Genomic DNA, 24,401 nt, shown 5'->3' with positions numbered 1-24,401 from the left:
CGTCATTAATTCCTAGTAGTGTTCACAAACTTTGTTCCCTGGTTGACTTCCTCCATGCCCTGTGGCAGTCGAGTTTTCGGAGAGACTTGCTGCTGGCCCAGTACACGTGCTAACTAAGAGTCCTGTTCTGGGGTAGGTGCTCCGCATGTGGCGGTTCCCTGTAAGGCTAATCCGATGCGATATATATCTTCCACTAATTTGTTTCCCTGTTGGCAAACTGCATCTTCCTTGGGCAGAGCCCCTCTGCCCCAGTATCCATGTTTGTAGTAACTCCTCCCCCGCTGGGTAGGATCTACCTTGAAGACTCTCTACATGGTTGGAAAGACCATGTGAGATATTTTTCCACTTAAATATCCCCCCCTCTCTTTGGGTGAGGTGTGGTCTCCGCTGTGTCTTCCCCTTGGGAGGGACACCCCCCGACCTAGCGGCCCAGTTGGATAATCCCCCTTCTTTTTTAGGGAGTGGAAAAAAGAGAAGGGGAAAAGAGGCCACGACTGGTCTCTATCTCTTGGGTAGTCGACTTGTCCCCAAAAAGGACCGTTCGACACTCATAACTATGTTGGGGGAGGTTACGTGTCGACCTGGTGTGCTGGCTATAAGGCACACAGTAGTCTGCCCACCACACACCGCAAGTTCACGTAACACAGTTCAGCCAATTGTGGCATTTCGTATAGGGACCCCTAGTGTCACTACATCGACACAACGTCGAGTGAGTGACAGATAGGGAACGTCATGGTTACTTGTGTAACCTCCGTTCCCTGATGGAGGGAACGAGACGTTGTGTCCCTCCTGCCACAATGCTGAACTACCCGCTGAAATGGCCGGACCTTATATCGGCACCTCAGCATAAAACCAGAATTAGTGGTTGCATACCAGCTCCTTTTATACCCGTATGTCCGGGGGAGTGGCATGCAAATACCACTCGCCAATTTTTATTGGCCTTTTATCAAAGACCAGAGGTGTCTCGGGCTCCCAAGAGTGACCCCTCGTGTCACTACATCAACACAACGTCTCGTTCCCTCCATCAGTGAATGGAGGTTACACAAGTAATCATGGCGTTCTTTCTCTTTGCTGAACATTTAAATTTGCTCAATTTGTAAGGAAGCCAGCTTCACTGCAATGCACTGCGAGAGTTTTTCTCTGAAACCCACCTCCACATGACTAGATCTGCTACATGGGGATTGTATTTATGTCTAATTGTGAAGCAGAATGTCATACATGCTTGATGCAGCATGTCTTGTGTTTGTCTAATCATGCAGCAGCAGCAGCATGTCTACAAGCATGTCTCGCGTTGGATCCCCATGAGCACGTGAGTGCAACTTCAAAGTAAAAGTGCTTCACGTGTGCTATAAGTAAATGTCTTATTCACTATGCACTGTATGTAATTGGTTTGATTTGGTATTTTTGGAGAAAATGCGATTGCTAACGTGGACATGCATCCATGGTTGCTGGACTACTGTGTGTACTGTTATTTCCTTCTTCCTAATATATTAACAATTTCTTCATGTGCAAATAAATTACTAAAATTTAACAACTAAACAGAAATCAGAAGAAATTGCTATCTACCATTTAAAATACAATATGTATATATATATATATATATATATATATATATATATATATATATATATATTTTTTTTTTTTTTTTTTTTTTTACAAAGTTAAAGTTTTGTGTGAAATTGAGTAAATATAGTGCTAAATAAGTAAATAAATAAATTTATGTTATTTAAAATATTAAATTGTGAGATATATCGGCACTGTATTGGCCTGTCGGCCACCCTGCTCTCTGGATACCTTTAAAAAACCCATATTGGTCGACCACTACATCTGGAATGGCATGAGGGTGAGTAAATGATGAGAGAATTTTAATTTTGGGTGAACTATTACTTTAAACATAGTAAAATAGGTTTATTGGAGCTGAAAGTACTACACTCAAATTATATAAAATATAATAAAATAATAATAATAACCAATAAATAGTATGCAAAATATAATCAATAAACAAATGCCACATCCACACTAATCTGTTTTCATATGAAAACTCTGTTTTTAGTTTCCTAACGCCATCATTGGAGATGGAGAGCGTTTTCATAATGCTTGGGGAAAAATGTCTTTCTAGTGTGGATGAGAGGTGTACACTTTTTTAAAACACTGTTATTTATGTGTAGTATGGACGTGGGTGCAAGGGTAGGACATCTTTGTGTATGACTGACATTCAAATTTTTTTGTTTTTTTGTTCATTGGGCAATCCTACTACCTCAGATGTGTCCCAGGAAACTTGAATTCGATTCTAGGCCCATGTAACTGAGCAACAAAAAAAAAAAAAAAAAAAAAAAATCAAAAATCAAATCACTTTATTGTCACACAGCCATATACACAAGTGCAATGGTGTGTGAAATTCTTGGGTGCAGTTCCGATCAACATAGCAGTCGTGACAGTGAAAAAACAACCAATACATTTAGCTTATTTATGTAAACATACACTACTAATAATTACCAAGAATCTGCTATCACGTTTCACTATCATTTCATCCAAGTTTCATCTTCTCTCTTACTTTTTCTATTACCCTCTTCCTCGTGCTTAGCATACAGCTCAGATGTCCGCAACAGCAAGCCATTTTTCCCAGGCCATTTCTCTGTCACAAGTTCTCCAACTCTTTTGCCCAGCCCAGCTGAGTAGATGGGCGCTGGGTGATAAGAGGGTGTAATGTCTCAAAAACAGAGCGCAGTCACCAAGTTATTAAGGGCAGCCATGGAATATGGCCAGTCACTGAGTTTTGCTGATTTTTAAATAAATGACTTTCTCGTCCAAGTGAGCCATTGAGCCGAGGGAGTAAAAAACTTCTTGGAGTGTGTTTGTTTTGCTGCTGACAGTTGCTTCATGTTGCTCATTAATATTGTCAGCTTCAGCGGTGTGGCTAAATCTAGATCCATCTGTTGGTATCAAAATTGGAAAATGTATTACAACTAGGGATGCACAGATAAAAAAATTATATGCTGATACCGATATCCGAATATTTTGAGCAACTTCTGCTGATATCAAGAGTTTGGTGGTTCTGCTTTTTTAATGCTACCTTGTCAAAGATAATTCATTTAAATTTCAAGACATTTAATTAATAACCTTAATATCTCTATGTCTGTAAATGTTTTCTATGTTTCACAGTTACTGGTCTCATTATAAACAAAACACTGAAACAAAAAGCACATTATTGAAGAAATGGAGAATGGAGAAACAGGGCCCAGATGATGTAGTTAAAGCATCTACCAGCAGAGGCTAACTGAACTAACCAGCCAAACCCTGACCCCTTACTCTGGATCAACATAGATGTCACTCTGACCCTGAATTTAAATGTGGAGCAGTCTAACTAAGATTCTTCTCAATATGTTTCTGATTTCAATTAACAATGAGGCAAAAGTCACAGTCCATGGTTTGATGCTGCCCTCTCTATACAAGCGAAATAAAGAGTGAGTGAGGCAGTGTGAAGTAATTAGCCAAAATATATGGGCAAAGTCAACAGGGTTGAATCATGTAGTCCCACAGGCCTTGCTACACTCACCAATAAAATTAAAGTTGCATTGCTTTACCAGGAAAGCTTGATCCAGCCAAGAACCATTACTGTTGCCCCTGTCCTCAGGGCAGACTTGTATGCAGATCTTCTTAAAGTTTGTGGTTAAATTGCAACCCTGGCTGGAAAGATTGTATAAGGTGTTATAAAATCTAATTTGATAGGGTAATAGCATTCTAATGGGTGTTAAATTTACTAGCTTTTCTGCATTGTGACTCTAACCCAACAAATAGGCAAATGAGAGTTCAGGATTTGCTCATGTGATCAGCAGGTTAGTCTCATTAACCCTTTGCCACATCTACCAACTGAGAAAATTTACCAGCCATAAATATCTCTTACCGGCGATTAAACTGTATTTTGTATATTTTTTCATTAAACAAACAAAACAAAAAAAATCTGTCTCACTGAAAATAAAATTATTTAGGTGTTTTTCAATGCATGTTTGAGGCAAATAATGCTGGTCATTGTGACACTCATAACAACATTTACAAGATGAGACAGTCTGAGTCTCTCTGTGAAATGGCACCTGTCACAACAGCGGGAAAATCCATGGAAGGATTATTCCACATAATGTATGTGTCGCAAGTTCTGGATTTAGTTCTGAGGAAAAAACAACAACCTGTAGACGGCATCCTAAATAAAGTTCTGGGGGCGTATTACAGAAAGATCCTAACTTTAGAATCTCATCTTATCTGCTTGGAAACCATGGCAATTTCAGTTAGAATCTCATTTAGGACAAAAGTCATTACAGACTAACATTTCCTTGCATTATAACATGCATTATCTCATCTTAACTACAGTTAGGATTTGCTTCTGTAATATGAATTTGTGAAAAATCCTAAAACTTAACTGGTCAGATTTTAACTTAAAACTTAAGACAGAAAGTTTCTGTAATATGCCCCCTGATGCTGAATACATATACTGTATACAGTGTTTCCCCTATATGCATTCCGCAGCGGCGTGGAACATCCCTGCATGTTCCATGTTCATAATGCGGGGAATTCCCGCACTCAATTCAATTAAACATTTAGCTAAGAATTGGTAAACCGATCTATACAGATGAACAATTTAAATCAACAGTCTTGTCTTTGTATCAAACTGTAATTCCAGAACTTGCGCAAATAAATCAGCTCTACCGCATCCATCTCTCCCTCTGTCGTGCATCTCAATGAACGCTGGTTGAGTTTCATGTAAGCGCACGCAGAGAAAAAGTCACAAGTAAGTTTGTTGCGTATTTACTGAACTTAAGATTCGACATGCGAATGATGTTGTACCGCTTCTCTGTAAGCTAGCAATGTGATTATTGCTCGTTTATAATCAACAAAGCAAAGCTGTTAACATATGAGCACGCTACGTCGGAGCGATCTAGTTTTTAGAGGTAAAAATTGAGAAAGTATCCCCCCGTGAGATTGATTTAAATTTTCAGATGTTTCAATCCCGCCTAAATATGGGTCCGGCGTTACACATTGACAAATTCAATTGCAAAATGCATTGCTGTGGACTGAAGGCCAAAAGGGGTACAGTATGTTCAATGAAATGGAAATGAAGTAAACATTGCCTTATAAAGCCACTTTTTGTTTTGCCAAATCAATGCTTTACTCATCTACTAATGCAATGTGTTCTAATTATCTGAATTATTATATATATTTTAAATATATTCATAATTATTTAAATATAATTATTTTGAATTATTTAATTTAAATGTACAGAATTGTTACTTGGGGGCCTTTGTCTGTAAATATTGAAATGCGATTAATTTGATTAATTTATCTGCAAGTCATGTAATTAATTTTGATTACAAATTTTAATCGATTAACAGCCCTTCTAATAAAGTTATCAGCCAAAATGTGAATAACTTACCAAAAACATTTTATTCGCATTTAGCAAGTGTTCATTTTAGACCCTGGTCTCACTCCACTATAAAGTACATTCACATGGGCGAGCCTATCATAAACACCGTCTCTTGACGTGATGCACCAACACAAGGCTTTCTAAGTACAAAAACAGAAGGTGGTCTTTGTGAAAGAAGAGAACAGCCTTTAACTCTTTTTTTATTATAGCCCTTAAAAACTCCCATGACATGCACATTCAAGCAGGGCCAGGAGGCTGTCTTCACTCCCTTTAGAAAACCTAAGATCTAATGCATGGGATTTCTGCCACAGGGAAAAACTCTCTTGAGTACAGCAAGGTAGAAGTTCAAAGGAGGGTTAGTCTGTGTTCCGCAACTTCTATCGGGTCCTTGATTAACATATAATGTGCGAGTAAAGGCAGTCGGTGGAGTTTCTGGTGCCCCCTAGCATAAGATGGTGCCCCCCTAGGGAGTTGGTGCCCATATGTGTATAGGGAGCGGTGGTACTGTGTGTTTACTTTCACAGTACAGTGCACAAACACATAGACAACATCACTGTGTTCACACGGATGACCGGCAGACACATCTTCACAAAACAAGTTTGTTTCTGATATGGAATGTCTGAAGTGTTCAGATACAGAGAAACAAGGATCCAGTGTTTGAGAACTGAGAACATGCTAAGAACAACACTGAGAGCAAGTGAAGATTGAATGGAAGATCACATGTTTGATATACGTTGAGAGACTCTGAGGACACTGTTTCTCATATTCACATACCTTACACAGTATCACTGTGAACTATGGCCAGCTACACACACATAAGCACAAAAACACACAAATACAGACATTGGATCTGAAACCACAACTAAGTGTCCTGGGAATGAATAGTAGCATCATAAATGCTGTTTGCTTTTTAACAATTGTACTGTATTATCACAAGATTATGTAATAAACTGAAAAAATGCTAAAGTAATTACACAATAAGTTTGTTTTGATTTGTATTCTATCTAAAGGTTAAGGAAGGACTATTTACACCTTCTTCAGCAAAGATGAAGATGCATCACTGCAGCACAGAAACAGGATGCAAAGATAAAGCACAGTGTTCCATCTGGTAATGACACAACTACAGAAGGACACAGAGGGAGATATGCAATAGAATGACACAGGGTTTAGTTTGCAAACCCCTAGGGGTTTGTGATGGAACTGCAGGAGGTTTGGGATATTTTCATCAGTGTAATAATTATGGTATCAAAAAGTACTTTTTATTAATGCTTTTAATAAAATCAATTATTTTTTTACATTAAAATATAATTTAATATTAATTTGGTAACACTTTATAATAAGGTTTTATTTGTTAACATTAGTTAACTACATTAGCTAACATGAACTAACAATAAACAAATGTATTTTAATAAATTAACATTAACAAAGATTAATACATGCTGTAATAAAATAATAAAATATATTTTTCATTGTTCATTGTAAGTACATCATAACTAATGCATTTACATTATATTATGCATTATATTCAAAAATATATCTTATTTTAAATCATATTAATATGTAAATAAGTAAAAAAAAGGGTGGGAACCCCTGGAATAACAGAATGGGAAAGACCAAAAGAATGAGCGTTAAAAAGGAGGGTAGAAATTCATGCTAAACAGAATGAAAGAGTGGAAAGAATGGAAGGGGATATATTGTCACACTAAGTGACAAGCCAGTGAACTAGTGCGTTGCTTTTGGCATGGCCCTGACTACAGCTACACGGAAGGAGGTGGACAACCAACCCCATGCAAATTGCTGAACATACAACCTGCTGATGCACATCTTTAGCACCAGCAGGGCAAACTCTAATTTGCCAACATGTCCACTGCAAACCCCCTAATTTTAAGGAGCACGCTATCAGCTTATGCCGTCTAAATTTAACTATGAGAGAGAAAGCGGGGCTTGGGTGAAAGAGATGTTTGAAGAGTTCTAGTATCTGTCAAATCCAACATAGAATCATCATCCTCTAAAATTATTACTGGGGTGTTTTTTTCACAATAACACCTTCTGAACACCATTCATTCTTCAATACACTGACCAGATCTCTCTTGATGACCCTACTTTTGACCTTGGCATTTTATGGTCAAGGTTTTCACATTCCCAGAGCGTTTCTTGATGGCTTTAAAACTCCAGATGGCAGCAGCTGTAGGTCAAATAGCAGCAGGTCAACAGATGTGACCAGTGTGGACAAGATCCTCGGACCATTCCATTTAAAAAAATATAGACTTCTGGGTAGGTTTGCACCAGCTGTGCATAAGGGTCTCACTTAATTTGAGGCTTAAAGTTCACACTAAGGGCTTAGTAACTACTAGTTAGTTTGTAATTAAATCAGTGCTTAATTTGGTTGCACCACCTGTTCTTAAGGCGAGATTTAACTAGTAGGTCACAAGCGCTCCGTAAAGTAATGCATAGTCGCATAATATGGCGTTTACCTGTAATGATCCAATAAGCAGCCTTCAAATTTGTACACAGACATCTTAAAAAGCCATGAATTTCAGTTTGATCTTGTTAAAACCTTGTTTGCTCACGTAACTGTCAACTCTAATAAATTATATCCCCATTGAAATACGATTTGTAATAAAAGTAGATTTCATTAATGGTATATTTAGCCTGTGTAAATAAAAATATTCAGTAACTGTATCTAAAATGAATAAGGGACCGTAAATAAATAAATACTGATACAACAGGCTGGGAAAATAGACATTTAATCATGTTCATATTTTATATATTTTGTATATGTTGAAACATGTCACCGGGCGGCATACACACGAAAGTGCACCGTTAGATCAGTTTCATGCTGAAGAAGTACGTTTTTTACATAATGTTTTCTCCTGTAAATGTAAACGAGTGTAATTGCCAACATCATCATATATGTTGAAAGGACTGAAGCCTGTCATGCAAAACATGAGCTCATTGATGTCTTTAAATGAGTCTGCTTTTTTATTCCATCCATTACTCCTGGTCGGAGGCTTCCGTAAATATTTAGTTTATACGTAGGGTTATGTCCTACCTAAGTTTAATGGTGCAATGCTCAAATATTTAGTAGTGCATAAATTGTGACTTAGTGCCCATTTACGCCACAACAAGACTAAGTTGTATCTTACGTATAGCTGGTGCAAGCGGCCCATGGCAGACCAGCTGCAGACTTGCCACAAATTTAAGTGCCGAATTTGTGGCAAATTTGCCATGAACTCTCAATTTTTGTAAGGGATCTTCAGACTGTGCTGAATTAATGTAAGTGCTTTTATAAATTTATAAGCCTCACATTTCTGCCTTTAAACGCCCCAAAAATGTCCCCATTCACTTCCATTCTAAGTGCCTCACAGTAACCTCCGTTTTTCCTTTTTTTAAAGAAAAAGATGGACAAGTAGAAATAATTTTTTGTGGTAATCAACGTTATGCCACAAATGCTGTCGATAGAGCTTAACTTGTATTTAACCTGGAATATTCCTTTAAAGGTCATTTATTTTAATTTCTGCACCACTAGCATCACCAAATGGAATTGCAAAAAAATGACACCCCCCCCATCAGCCATTGGTCAGAAAAACAGTCCCGCCCCAAACACACATTGTTGGTTGAGCCAATGTTGCTGAATTGGTCTGGTCGAGGTGCTCAAACAAACAGCGCAATGTTTTGATAGTGTCACAGTGTTTACACTTTTCGGGGAAATCAACCTGCAAATTGCTTCCTTAGACAGTAGTAGTCTCTGTACATTCAAATAAATAATGATATGCATTCAGCACTAATATCTCAAACACACTTTCATACATCTACAATGTTTTTATGCCAACATTTAAAATAAATCTAGGTCTCAGATTTTTCACTACAGCATACAGTATCTCCAACATGACTCACTCTTTAGGAATTCAGCTAAGCGTCATTCATTTCTTTGCAATATGGCAGACTAGCAGAATATACATTATACAGTTGCAATCAAAATTATTCAACCCCCCTGACCAGCAATATATTCTGTTGATGTGAATTAAAACACATCAACTAAAACCTCAGTAAACAAAGTAAGTTTTTAATACACATTTGAGTGATTTTGAGAACAAAGAGTTCAGTTTACCCAAATTTTAAAATAAAAAATAACTAATTCTCTCCATAAATGTCATGTCAAAAATATTCAACCCCCAAAGTCAATCATTTGTGGAGCATCCTTTATCCTTAATAACAGCAAATAAATGTTTCAGGTAAGTGTTCTCAGGCTTCGGACACCTCTCATTTAGAATTTTTACACATTTCTCATGAGCAAAAGCTTCCAGCTCATTGACATTATTTGGTTTCTGTGCTGCCACTGCTTCCTTGAAATCCCAACAAAGGTTTGCAATGGGATTTTAATGATGGACTGAAAGGGCCATTTAAGGACATTCCACGACCTATCCCTGAACCAGATTTTGGACAACTTGGATGTATCCTTGGTGTTATTGTCTTGCTGGAAAGTCTAGTGATCACCAAGCTTCAGTTTACACACTGAAGGCATCACATTTTTCATGCCAAAATGGCCTGATACCTGAAAGAATCCATGGTGTCAGTCACATAGTCAGGATAGCCGTTTCCTGCAGCCGCAAAACACCCCCATAACAGGACTGACCCACCTCCATGCTTGACTGTGGGGATGGTGTCATTCTTGTCATCACCTTGTCATCTTACTCCAGACGTACTGCTGACTCATGGGTCTAAAACTTATTTTCAGTTTAGTGTCATACATCTATAAAACCTTCTTCCAGGACTCCACAGGTCTTTCCTAATTACTTCTTGAATATTCAGTCAACTGGAGTCAACATTTCCCTTGGTGAAATTTTGCTTTCTTCCACACCCCAAGAAGGTTGCTGCCAACTTTGTCTATTGGAATTGAAGTGCCTTGGAAATGTACTTTTAGCCATGACCTTTCTTGTGTAATGAAATAATCTCCTCTATTAGCTTTTGAGTCAGTTTATTTTTACTTGCATTTTTTGCATAGAAATACATTTTTGCTTACAATGCTAAACTTAAATTTTAAAACTTAAATAAGTGCCATTGCAGATTGATGACTTAATTTTGTTTTAAAACAATTACTTGTGTAGCCTTTCATATTTAAGAAACAGCTACATGCAATAGGGGTTGAATAATTATAACATGGCTGTATTTAAAAAAAAAAAAAAAAAAATCCTGCTTTTTATGTGTCACTCAACTGATATAGATGTAAAGTCATCAGAAAAGCTTACCTTTGTAAATCCTTACTGTCTTGGGGGGGGTTGAATAATTCTGATTGCAATTGTATGCTAATTGAAATGTCATGTAATAACATGCAATTAGCCCAAAGCAAATTAAATGCAATTACTGCCATCTTATATATCTCTCGGCTGGAAGGCAAACCACATGTTGAATTCTTCAGGTTTATGTAAAACTACCATGTGCTACCAGGTTTATGTGTTACCATGACAACCTCAACTTGAGTGGACACCATTAGACAACATCACAGAGTTCATGAGAAATGACAGATGCAACATAACAAATACATATCCAAACGTGTCTTCTGAGCGATGAACATAAACAAACTGGGCAATAGAACACTTACAAAAAAGTACTGTGGAGGTAACATATATATGGTAATAGTGAAGAAACATGGATAATACAGTTTCCTTATGCCCTGAGAAGGAAAACAGGCCTTTTTTTTAACAAATGTTCTCATGGTACACTGTCATCATAGCTTTGTTCACTATTGGTAGCACACCATCTGCATGTATTCCACAGGAATTTTGGTAAAACAATGCCAATGGTTAAATTCAAATGTTTGTTTTATAGGACAAACTGGTTTTGAAAAAATACAGTCAAATCATTTAACTTGAGCTGTGGGTAACTCATTGGAGAGTTCAGTTTAACCAAATCCACAAAAGCCTGTACTTATGCATAAAATCAGCATTTAGATACACAATTGTCTATCTCAACCTACCTTTATAGTAGAAAAGGCATCTATCGGTCAACACGAACCAGCGCTTGTTCCACTTTTTCACACCACTGCTTGCCTACATCATAGAAAACAAAAGAAGTAAAAAATCAAGCCATTGCTACTACTTTTAACACATTTTTGACACGTTTAATAATGTCTGGGCATTTAAAGGGATAGTTCTCCCAAAAATGAAAAATGTTGTCATCGTTTCCTCAGCCTCATGTTGTTCCAAACCCAAATAACTTTCTTTCTTTCTATAAAATATAAAGATAATCATATGGTTTGGAACAAAATTAGGGTGAGTAAACTGCAGAGAGAATTTTCATTTTTGGGAGAACTATCCCTTTAATGCCCAGACATTATTAAAAGTGTCAAAAATGTAGCTTAAGTGCAGATTACAGAGTTATAGCTCTTGGTTGAGAGAGTATTTTTGTTTGTGTATGTGTGTATGGATGATGGTAATGACGAGTAACAGTACCTGTTTGTGGAGCCAGCCCTGCCGGGTCACCTCAGCATTGGGGTTGCGTCGCATGGAGTTGGAGCGCTTCCCAAATGTGGCAGTTCTCTTGGGTGTGCACATACCCTGGTGGGGAAAGTCACAGAGGAGTGTTTACAATGTAAACCCAATGGTAAACACACTGGGTAATAAATGACAGTGCAAAGACATCCATTACAGCTAGTCAACAAGACTGTGGAATGATTAAGTAGCATCTTAAAGGTGAAGTGTGTAATTTCTGCACTTCTAGTGTCACTAAACGTAATTGCAAAAATAATTACTGTTTTAAAACAGGTTTTCAGTAGGGATACATACAAATAATTGATTAACCGAGTACTTGTTCAGCTTTAAATATTCGACTTTACACTACTAGTAGTAAAAACACTACCCAAATATTTTAATTTGACTTTCCTTTGTGCTTTACCTGGCATAGGTTACAATGAATATGCCTGTCTCACCTAAATATTGCCGTTACAATCTTGCACGATGTAGTTTAAGCTATAGTTGACCCAAAAATACAAATTCTGTCATTATTTAAAGTGATTGTATCACTTCAGAAGACTTAGAATGTATGTTTCTATGAGTTCAGATATTTTTTTTTTAATTATTATTATAATTTTTGAATCTAGATGTTTATGCATAGTGCTAATTTTTTTTCATAAGTAAAACAGGTTCAAAGGTTGAAGGTTGAACTTAAATTCTAAATTTCCAGTAATCGATTACTCTGTTTTTTTGTGTGATATAGAGTATTCGACTATACAATTACACCCATACCTAGTTTTCAAAGCAGAAAGAGATAGTCCAGCCCCAATCTCACGGCATTGGTTGAACCAATGTTGCTGTATCTAGCTGGTCGAGATACTCAAACAAACAGAGCAATGTTTTGATAGTGCCACAGGGCCACATTGTCAGAATCAATCTACGAATGGCTTACTTGTCTTTGCACATTAAGGCTGGATAGGAAAATTTTTTTGAAAAATTACACACATCACCTTTAAATCCTGTAAACATTTACCTTACAAAACTATAAAGTACTATAAGGAGTATATTCCATTTTCACAATAAAAATATCCAATGTCTTCTAGTCTTTCTTGCTGGGCTCATCGCTAGATTCTAGTTCATCCAGCATTAATACTGACCCGTGTGTGGTTCTTGGCATCCAGGGGCATCTCAGAAACCATGCTGAGGTTGTTTCCGTTGCTGTGTGCTTCGTTGGCTTTGCTCAAGGGCCCCCTGCCACCCGCTTTGCCGTTCATTTCCGAATCTGAGCTCCTGTGAAAACGCACACAGAGCCAGTGAGCCATTCCTGCTTCTGACACCATAACACACACTTTTCATTGCTCTGCATCAATGCAGAGAAATGATTTTCTAACCAATACACAGAGCAACTCTGCTAAGGGAAAAACGGAGGAATTATGGGAAGAAAGCACACAGGCACACAGGGAGCAGCTATTTTTATTCCCAACTGGCACATTCGCAAGGCCGCACCCCTGAGGTTGCAGTTTAAAAACAGGCAATGGTTCACAAAGAATGTGATTGGAGTGGCGAATGAGAGAGAGAATGAGAGAGAGACAGTTGTTGTTTGATGCAGGCCTGCAGTCCTGGGTCAATTGTATTGATCTTCTTACTGGGCAGCCCAGGTCCTCTCCAACAGCTTTCAATCCACTGACCAACAAGACAAATTAATTTACAACTAATTCCCCAGGGACTAAAGCTTCCAGCTTTGAGAGCACACTGTAGTAAACGCAACCCTCCATAGTCATAGTTTATACAGCCATGCGTAAGTCAATATCAATCTCTCTTGAGAGAAAAAAACATCACACCAACAATATGGAACAAAGCCTGCACACTCAGATCAGATGAGGACACTACAAATGCTCAGTTATTAGTGCTATATGAGAACACAAACACACACACACACACACACACGCACGCACGCACGCACACACACACACACACACATGTTGGTGCAGCTATCCTTATGAGGACTCTCCATAGACATAATGATTTTTATACTGTACGAACTATAGATTCTGTCCCCTAACCCTACCCCTAAACCTAACCCTCACAAAAAACTTTCTGCATTTTTACATTTTCAATAAAACATCGTTTAGTATGTTTTTTAAGTTATTTGAATTATGGGGACACTAGAAATGTCCTCATAAACCACATTTATAGCATAATACCCTTGTAATTACCAGTTTGTATCCTAAAAAAAAGTCCTCGTAAACCACTTAAACCTGCCCACACACACACACACAACAATAACAATTACCACATTAGAACATTATACCCACGCAAGAAACATCTTTGTGCTAATTATGCGGGCAGGAAATAAATACAATTAAACCCTTCAAGGATTTTTGCTTTAATGGCATAAGCCCTTATTAATGTGCTGTTGGCTCTTGACTCATTATTGTATTGATCTTAAAGAGAGCAGGATCTTGGGAGAGGTAAGTGCATTCTCTTTGTCCAGGAGAACCGTTTAAAAAAAAATTATAGAGGAAATCAAGGAAACCCTGACATATTTATCCTCCACCTAGGATATCTGATTCAGTCCAAGTCTAATTAATGAAACACTCTCAGTGTAATTTGCCCTGACGGTGCTGTTTGTTTGTATATACTGTACATGTTTTAGCAAGTGAATAATAATAATGGCTTTTATAAAAAAAGCCCATAACATTGGACTGGTCTGACAAATAACTGATTCTTACTTTGTGTGTCAGCTGTTTCATAAGCCTAGGATAAAATCTACAAATTACAGTGGTGTGTACTCTGATTATGTGCATGTGCAATGGAGGAATTCCTGGGGCTGTTTTGACTCCTTTACACATTTTATTAGCTCTTTATTTGTTCTCAGCTGGTAAAAATACCACCATATATACATATATAAATCTAATGAGCGCATTTATCCAAGCAACCAGCATTGTTTTGGATGTTCAGCAAGTTCTGTCGCAAAATATATGTCATAAAAGCTGTCCAATCAGGTTGTGACTTTTTCCTGATGCTTTTTGTTTTGTATCGTTAGGTTCGGTATTAAAAATGCCAGTGTGAACGCTCAGCGAACCAGGACTAAATGTAAGATTTTCTTTTTTGGTCCGGACCAAGAGGACCAAGAGAACCGAACTACAGATGTCACTGATGTCAAACCTGCCGTGATGTGCATTAAAGGGATAGTTCACCCAAAAATGAAAATTCTTTAATCATTTACTCACCCTCATGCCATCACAGATATGTATGACTTTCTTTCTTCTGCAGAACACAAATTATGATTTTTAGAAGAATATATCAGCTCTGTTGGTCCATATAATGCAAGTGAATGGGTGCCAAAAGTTTGACGCTCCAAAAAGCACATAAAGGCATCATAAAAGTAATCCATATGACTCCAGTGTTTTAATCCATATCTTCAGAAGTAATATGATAAGTGTGAGTGAGAAAAAGATCAATATTGAAGTCATTTTTTGTTAGAAATTCTTCTCCCTCCCTGGTAGGGGGTGATATGCCTGAAGAATGTGAATCACCAAAAACACAAGAAGAAGAATGTGAAAGTTAAAGTGGAGACTAACTGAGCAGGGAGGAGAATTTATAGTAAAAATTGACTTAAATATTGATCTGTTTCTCACCCACACCTATCATATCGTTTCTGAAGACATTGATTTAACCACTGGAGGCTTATGGATTACTTTTAAACTGATTTATGTGATTTTTGGAGCTTCAAATTTTGGCACCCATTCACTTGAATTGAATGGACCTACAGAGCTGAAATATTCTTCTAAAAATCTACATTTGAGTTCAGCAGATGAAAGAAAGTCATACACATCTGGGATAGCATGAGGGTGAGTAAATGATGGGAGAATTTTCATTTTTGGGTGAACTATTCCTTTAACGTGTTAAGTTTGAACATCCACAAACACAATTGAGATATTACACTGGTGGAGGATATTTTTTATTGACTAACGACTTAAACTTCTGTCTGTTCCTCACACAAAGCTATTGTAATGCTGTGGAAGACAAGCAGTACAAGTTGAATGAAGACCTTTTTTGGTACTTTTATGGTGCTCATTTTAAGAGTTCAGTTGGCCACTTTTTTGAGCGTAACCCGAAAATGCCATATCCAGACTTAGAGTAAACGGTAGCAATTCATGAACCATTATTTGTCACTGACATGCACAGAACATGTGCAACCTCTTTCATTCATAAATCTATAGGTGCCCTTCACAACTATTGCCGCGCTACCAACCAACCTCCCCCCAAACAACTACTGATGGCAGATTTTTCTTAAAACTTTGTCCATTCCCTTTCACCCCTGCTAAGGTCTGTGCACGTCACTGATTATTATGATCTTTTTTGTAAGAAGACACTTAGGAGTGTGTTGTTTAGGTGTCAGAAATAATTAAGTGTGTCCAAGCTGTGTCTAATAATTTAATAGCTCTTATCCAACATGTTGTACATTCAGCAAAGACAGCATAATAAAAAAGCAGCATATTTACAAATGAATAAACAAAAGAACACTCACAGCAAGGCTTTCTGGATCTGTCCGTTCTCTTCCAGGTGGGTCTGGATCACTTGCTGGAGTTCAGCTGTTCCGTTAGGGTCATTTTGACTGAAACAAAAAAGAAACACAGAACTTTAGATTTCAGGCCAATTAACAAACACATTCGTTTAATCCTTTACAAATATTTCTGGTAGAATCATAGTCAACTGTTCTTAGATTTCCATTTGTTAAAGATGTTCCGCAACTCGTTCGAGTGGCTTCAAACCACTACCACAGCAGGCATAGCCCTGCTTTATTAATAATTCAATGTTACAACATCAGGTCCGATCAATACACGGCCACTTTCTTTGTAAGTCCATGTGAGACACTTATTGTGGAAATTAATGGCTGTCAGCACTTGTGGAAGAACGTGTTAAGTGTGGAAGAGCTGGAGCTTACAGTCAAAATATTTGCGTTAAACGGGAGCAGTTCTAGATGACTAGAGTTAATACAAAGCCATTCTAATCAGTCTATATTCAGAATTGACATGTATTTTGATCATATAAAAAGCAGTTTTCTGTATGACTTAGTCAGTCTTAGTTCAGCTTCCTGCCACACTTGATTTGCCCTCAGCTTGTGTACTATTTGTGTACGTGCACTTGTAACTCTTCTCTTGGGTGTAAATCCTACAAATGTTTTCATTACTGTGTGCATTTGTGACATTTATCTGGCTATTGATTTTACTATTGTTGAAGAGGGAGCAAGCAAATACATTTTCCCTGTTTTCTGTAGAGGTTTGGTTAACCTAGATCGCTCAGAGAGCCATGTGCACAGAGACATCAAAACAAATCATTTAGACGAGATCCAGGCCATGAGAAGTAATTTTAGTGATGCTACAGTCAGAGTGCTATGCCTCTGAAACATGTAGCCAGCTTCCATATATTTAAATCAGACATGACAAATTTACATAATTGTATATTTACAATTATTCATTTAGCAGACACTTTTATTTGAAAGTGACTTACAAATTAGGAATACAACCCCCTTTTTTAACCCAAAGCCAACAGGACCTCTTTTCACACTATGCTTATTTAATCATTTCATTATTTCACCCAAAAATAAAAATTCTGAACAAACAGAAAATAGGATCCCAGATAAAATATGGTGGTATAAGATGGATTGATGTCAAAGACTTCATGTGACTAAATAACTTTAATGTCAAACCTGATTTTCAGTGATTAACAAATTATATTTTAGTCTGTTCATCACACAAAGCTATTGTATGGCTTCAGAAGACTTGTAATGTGGTGCAAAAGTTGTGTGTACTATACTTTTGTGCAGCATTTTTATTCATTTTGGAACTTGACAGCCCCCGTCACCGAACAATCGAACGATCGGCCACCAATCGGTATCAGTCGATATTCACGTCCTATGAATCGATCGGTGATCGGTAATTTGACTGATCGCATAAGCGGTCGCTCTTGCCGCAAAAGATGTGTGGCTCCTTTAAAGACTTCAGCAGCACTGTCATGGTATCGAAGTGTGGGGAATACTGGCATAGTGTTGTAAGACAACAAACTTGATTCAGCAATTAAAAGAACAATGCAGTGGGAGAGGTATAGTGAATATGAAAATTTGTATACTGTACTGTTAATCTGTCTTTTCACACGTAACAAAGCAAAAGGTTCTTTTTATCATTCATGGCGTCAGCTTCTCAGTCTCCGCTGGGCATAGGCATCTCAGAAATAACGTGAGTTACAAGATGTGGAATTCAAACATCTTTATTTAAATATATCTTGATGAAACAGCAACAATAGTAGCACCTGTAGAATCCAGAAACGTGCGCTTTTTCTCCGCTTTCCTTTCATCTCTTGCCCTCATGAGAAAGCGAGTGTGCCCCTCATTAAAGTTCAAGCAGCAACAAGTTAAATATAAACTATTAATACAATCACCCAAAAAAATTAAAAGGCAAAAGGAATTTATAAATATATAATTCTTCATACAACATTAAGATAACATAATATAATGTATTAAATATAATGCAGAAATAAAATAGAAATAAAATAAGGAATAATAATAATTATATGAAATAATGACATTGAATCAATAACCAAAAATGTTGGGGGCCTGGGTAGCTCAGCAAGTAGAGATGCTGGCTACCACACCTGGAGTTGCAAGTTCGAATTCAGGGCATGCTGAATGACTCCAATCAGGCTTCCTAAGCAACCAATTGGCCCGGTTGCTAGTATGGGTAGAGTCACGTTGGGTTAACCTCCTCATGGTCACTATAATGTGGTTCTCGCTCTCGGTGGAGTGCGTGGTGAGTTGTGCGTGGATGCCACGGAGAATAGCGTGAAGCCTCCACATGCACTAGGTCTCAGCGGTAACATGCTCAACAAACCACGTGATAAGATGCGTGGATTGACGGCCTCAGATGCGGAGGCAACTGAGATTCGTCCTCCACCACCCAGATTGAGGTGAGTCACTACGCCACCATGAGGACTTAGAGCACATTGGGAACTGGGCATGCCAAAGTGGGGAGAAAAGGGGAGAAAAATCCAAAAAATAAAATGTCACATTAAGTTTAATTTCACCTATGGGTTATCAGTTTGTCTTCAGTTTGACACTAAGCTTCATTTTTTTATAGGGCTAACTATCTTAATATAGAGAATATTTTGTTAGCCCATACTTGTTTTAAAGTCTTATATCTAATCCTAACTCCCTAACCCAAGCCCCAACCCTAAACCTAAGCATCAGTGGAGTAAAAATGTTATTCTAGAGTGAAAATGCAACCTTTGAATCTCGCTCACCATTGTTTGTGAACGCGATAATTCCTGAGCTGTGTCCCAAACGACACAATATACACTATGTACTTACAAAATATGCTGTGCACTCAGCCATGTAGTGTATGAATTTTCAAAGTATATTATCATCCCAAGTGGAACACTTAACGTTTTTTTACTACACTGAAACGTTCGCTGTTTAACAGCTGATGGAGGTGACATTTCAAGCGCACGTAATGTGTTGCTGCTAGCTTTTGCTCTGAGAATTGGTTTGGGACACACCTCTGGTTCCCACGGACCAAAACCTGTGTCCCTGAGGTTCCTCGCGCAATGCGCTATCAGCAACAGTACAGAGAAATGTGTTCACATTGGAATTGATGCCAAAAGATCTGTTAGGGGATAGCGCAAGTCAGCAATTTGGATGAATGGGGTTGATTTCAGGGTACATTATCTTTTGGAAGCAAAATGTCGATATCCAGTGTGATCATGTTGTGACCACAGGTGTACAAGTTGCATGCTGTATTTGTCCATTCAATGTTACTGACCTCGTAATTATGTAGATAATAACATTAACCCACACTTTACAAAAGTACTGTGTGAAATCAGCAAACTTACCAAGGATTATTAAGTATTAACTCAGGGTAAAGTATGAACAGCAGCATGAAACATATGTTTGGGTTAAAAATGGCCCCAAGTGCGAAAAGTAAATTTCTTGTCTTTCAATTTTAAAGGGACTAAAAATATGGATGCAGAGCCCCATTTAAAGACTTTAAATTAATTTTGATAGTTCATTTGACGGTTATTATGAACTGCACATAGTAGCCAGAGCTCTTCAAAGTTATTTAGGCTATTGAAATGCATGCCAGAGACATGCCAAATTCTTGGTATCAACCGCTTAAGGATGACACAAGCAGAACTCGGAGTCTGTGCAGTCTCTGTATACAGACACACAACATGCACACATACACGCAACCTGATTGAAGACAAGGAACACAAGCCAAGAAAACACTCATGCTGAGGGTATCTACCTCTTAACACCAAAGGTACACACACCAGGGCTCAAATTTAGACAAATCTAGAACAACAACCTAGCCACTGAAATAAGACTGAGGTGCGTGCGCACTCCAACGTGGTCCTTCAGAGCCTTGCGACTGAGCATGCTCGCGCGTGCGTAACCTATAAACCTACATAGACGCACAAGATGCATGGCAGTTCATAAACAATGATTATGATTGCTTATCAATTGAAAAGCGTCTGCCAAATGCATAAATGGAAATGGAAACAGCCTGACAACACAGCATAACACATGGGGTCTACTGAATGGAGTCACCATGCTAGATGTCTCTGCCAACACTGGGAGTCACATTCAAATACACAACAGAGGTGGCAATGTAAATGCAGGCAATAAGACACACAAACTAGCCTCAGAGACACAATCTACCATAAAGACGGTCCAGGAGAAACCCAGATGTCTCCTTAGAACACTGCATTGCAGTCCTGCCTGACCTCCAACTCATAGTTTCCCATCACACTGCTGCAGCTCTCCCTACCTGACAGCACTGACGCTATAAACTTCCCTTTCCTTCGCTCCCAACATCCTGCCTTACCTACCTCACTCGCCGGTCCGCACGGAACTTCAGCATTTTCCCCCGGATCAATCATATAAGTGATGAGGTGAGGCCAGGTGGAGAAACAAACAGAGTAAGAGGGAGACAATGGCAGGTTTGTAACGCCAGAGAGCAGAGAGCCTTTATTGCTGGAGCTGTAGGGTGTTGGATACAATAATTGCTGTCCTCCTTTCTCTCCTTGAGCATGTGTGCTGTTGCCAACCAGCTTCACGCTCACTCTCTTTCTCTCTCTCTGTCCCTTGCTCAACCTCTATGTCTCTTTCTGGCTCTCTTGCCTTCTAGATCTGCTCAGCTCAGCTTATTTGGTTACTGGTTTCGTCCGACTCTCTCTCTCTTTTGCTCACACACGTGGGGCCTCCTATCAGGGATCAGACTGTGATGTAGATGTTAAACCGAGGAGGAGACATGACCAGAATTCCCCCGGGAGGCCCATGACAGCCATGACCCTATCAAGGCCAAAACAAAAGGTGTTACCCACTCAGGTGGATGATTTTGTATCTGTGCCCGCCCTTTTCCAAACCTTTCCCAGAGATACACACTAATAATAAGGTCTATATCTCATACGGAGACAAGCTCAGCATTAAAAAACACTAAGCCAGGGCCCCGGCACTGACAGGCATATTAAGATGTCACTTATATTCATGTCACGTAGACTTTAATCACGTCTACAGATACATAGCTGGCCATTTCACCCTGCTCTAATGGCTGTATCATTTATCTGTGCGTAAATCAGGATTTCTTTCCATTCTCAGGAAGCAGCAGGACATAGCTGCAGAAAAGTGATTTAATTGGACATTAAGGTAGTTGGTTTTAATTTGTAAGGCCAGAGTACACAATATTAGTGCTTCATTATTATTAGTGCTATGGTAAGCATCACTATTACTATTGCTCTTACGTAGAGTTAGGGATTTGAACAAACCCTTAATCCTAAGTACAGTTTAAAGTTTGGCAAGTAACTCATCCCATTTGTGCTATGGACATGAAGGATATCTGAAATCATGCATCTTCTAGAGAAGAGGTGTGCTGCTGTAACTTTTTGAAGCAATCAGGTGATTTCCGCCTGACAGATGATAAACGGATTTCAATTTTAGGGGAGCACTGATACGATATCTAATTACTTTTAACAACATCTGCCGATATCAGCAGTTTGGTGGTTATGCGTTTACTTGTACTACCTTGTGTCAAATCACTGATAATTAATTACAAAACTTAAAAATATTTAAATAACTTCTTTCTCTTTGTCTCTTTGTCTTCCATGTTTCAGAGTAACTGGACTCAGCAATAAACAAAACACTGAAACAAAAAGCACATTATTAACTCACATTAACTTGATTCTAAATTGGTAAGATTTCTTAATTTTTTTAATGTTCTTAAACCAAATAAACTGAATTCTGAATGATGAGCTTGTTCATTTTTAGCAGAAGCAGCATCCGCTTTAGCTTTAATAAACTCATATTTCTTGCTGTGTCAAGCTCAATCAAATTACTTACGTTAAAATTTTTAACTGTAATTCCACCTCCTGAAATTCTAGCAGTGCACAGCAAATTTAAACTCTTCTGTCATTGTCACCCAAATCAAAGTAATTCTACATAAGAGGTGGGGCCGAGTGGCATCAGAGCGAGGCTGGGAAGATAAGCGGTGAATGAGTTCCATTTGTGTGCCACACCGGTCTCATGTTCCATTGAGGGACAGCGGGAATATTTAAGGAGAGGAGACAGCAGCAGAAGAGAGACGCACTAAGCTATTTGAGTGTGTGTGTTAATGTGTCTGCTGAAAATCAGAGCGTGTGTCGGGGACCGCTGAAAAGCAAACCCTTTGTGTGTGACACTGAAAAGTGTTTTATAGTTAATAAATGTCTACGTGTGTTGTCAAGCCGGTCCCAGCTTCCTCTTTTCCCATCCTTGGACTGTTACACTCAAATAGGTTAAGGCTTTTCAGCACAACACAAATATGGAACATTCTGCTCTGTGCAACTCTCTCTCCCTCAGTGGCGTCTGGCTCGCTCTTCAAAGCCTGTCTCCACTCTCACTGCAATGACAAACAGCTGTTAGAGGCAATCATTGCCAGGTGATGATCCTTACCATTCTCATCTCCTGATCTCGCTCTCCATTCACAAACCGCTGCTTAACCACACCCCCACTACCACAGAGACATTTTCTTTCACACACAGCACAAGTTGTAGGCTAATTGTCCGATGCATTTTTCCACCCCATTTTGACAGAAAATAATCTGCCCTGAATCAGATCATCTGCTGTTTTTACACAATTGGCCTGTCCAATTTGCTTTTATCGGCCAATACAGATGTTTGGCTGACACATTAGTGCATCTGTAGAAAAAAATCCCATTCACTTACAATGAAGAAAAGACCTAAGCCATATATAGGGACCACATTATCAAAAGAGACTTTGGAGTGGGCTATTTTGACTTGGGCCAGTAAAAATCCACTTACCAAATGGAACATGCATCAACCCAGAAACCACCCAGAACACCCTAGCAACCACATAGCCACCACTCACATTTTCTCCAAAAAATTGAAAATCTAGTTTGCCTTGAAATTAACTACTAATAACAAATTAATTGCATCCACACAGGTCTGACAATAATTCAGAGTCATCAGCTGAGGTTAGTTTTAAGCTTTGTCCCTCTGAGGTGTCAGCTGTCAAAGTCCACTGAAAACACACAACACTCATACCGGTTCTTCTATCGGTGGGCTTCCATTATGGAACAGGTCTCACCAGATGGTCCCCGCACATTGTACCCCACTGTGGGCGGATATGACAAGGACACACACAAACACAAGACGGCAGCTTACCTGCCCCTCTGAGGGGATTAACTATACCCTCTTCCCACCAGAGCAACAACAGCACAGTGTATTTCCAATATTTTTTTGTATTAAAACCTTGTATTGTACCTATTTTATCTCTTGCTGTATTTAAACTTAAAGGGATAGTTCATCCAAAAATGAAAATTCTGTCATCATCATTAATGATGATGGGTGACCTCATGTTGTTCCAAACTCGTATGACTTTCTTCAGGGCTGGCGCTGGACAAATTTCCATACTGGCTTTCTTCCAAGGAACACAAAAGGATATTTCAGTCACCTCATTTTAGCCTCAGTCACCATTCACTTGGGGGGGGGGGAACTATCCCTTTATAATCATAACCATGTATTATGAATATAAGAACTGAATTCTTTCAACTAAACTCTAAAGATTTCTTACATTTGTCATTGTTTGCATAAAGACTGCAGATGCTAATCAATGTGGTGTGCTGAAAGAGCTCAGCATTCATTTATCACCCATGATCCCTCCGTAAACCCTGAATATAAAGAGCAAGCATTTATTCAACACTAAGGCACAGAGCTGGTATGGAATGTACCACACAAGACTGTAATGTATCTCATTTTTGCTGTTCAAGATGACACGTGGCATGCAGAGTCTAAACAGCATATCCATTTGGTAACAATTTGACTGCTTTGCTTGTGCTGTTAAAACTGTCCTTCAGTGCTATGCTTAGAATTGTGAGCTACACACTCAAATTAAAATCGTCCTTGCGGTTAGAGAGTGAAGGTCAGCCAGAGAGTCAGTTTGTCATCTGCGCTTGTGGGACCAAAATGATTCGTATCATTGC

The 24,401-nt window shown here is 38.5% G+C and overlaps 1 protein-coding gene across 4 annotated transcripts in view; it reads right to left on the bottom strand.

Moving 5' to 3' along the window:
• Nucleotides 1–24,401, bottom strand: part of LOC127427979 (pleckstrin homology domain-containing family A member 6-like) — a 153,648-nt gene that overhangs the window by 46,495 nt on the left and 82,752 nt on the right. For 3 of the 4 annotated variants that reach the window (XM_051675998.1, XM_051675996.1, XM_051675999.1), the window contains 4 exons: nucleotides 16,403–16,489; nucleotides 13,026–13,158; nucleotides 11,869–11,973; nucleotides 11,394–11,466 (listed from right to left, as the gene is read on the bottom strand). In XM_051675998.1, the coding sequence (XP_051531958.1) occupies nucleotides 11,394–11,466; nucleotides 11,869–11,973; nucleotides 13,026–13,142 (295 nt within the window). In that variant the 5' untranslated portion in view covers nucleotides 13,143–13,158; nucleotides 16,403–16,489. Of the gene's footprint in view, nucleotides 1–11,393; nucleotides 11,467–11,868; nucleotides 11,974–13,025; nucleotides 13,159–16,402; nucleotides 16,490–20,754; nucleotides 20,802–24,401 lie in introns of those variants that run through there. The other variant, XM_051675997.1, reaches the window with a different exon arrangement.

This window comes from Myxocyprinus asiaticus, chromosome 37, assembly GCF_019703515.2.
Source record: "Myxocyprinus asiaticus isolate MX2 ecotype Aquarium Trade chromosome 37, UBuf_Myxa_2, whole genome shotgun sequence".
Classification (NCBI taxonomy): Eukaryota; Metazoa; Chordata; class Actinopteri; order Cypriniformes; family Catostomidae; genus Myxocyprinus; species Myxocyprinus asiaticus.
The sequence above is the reverse complement of the archived record's forward strand: the minus strand, read 5'-3'. Positions and strand labels throughout refer to the sequence as shown.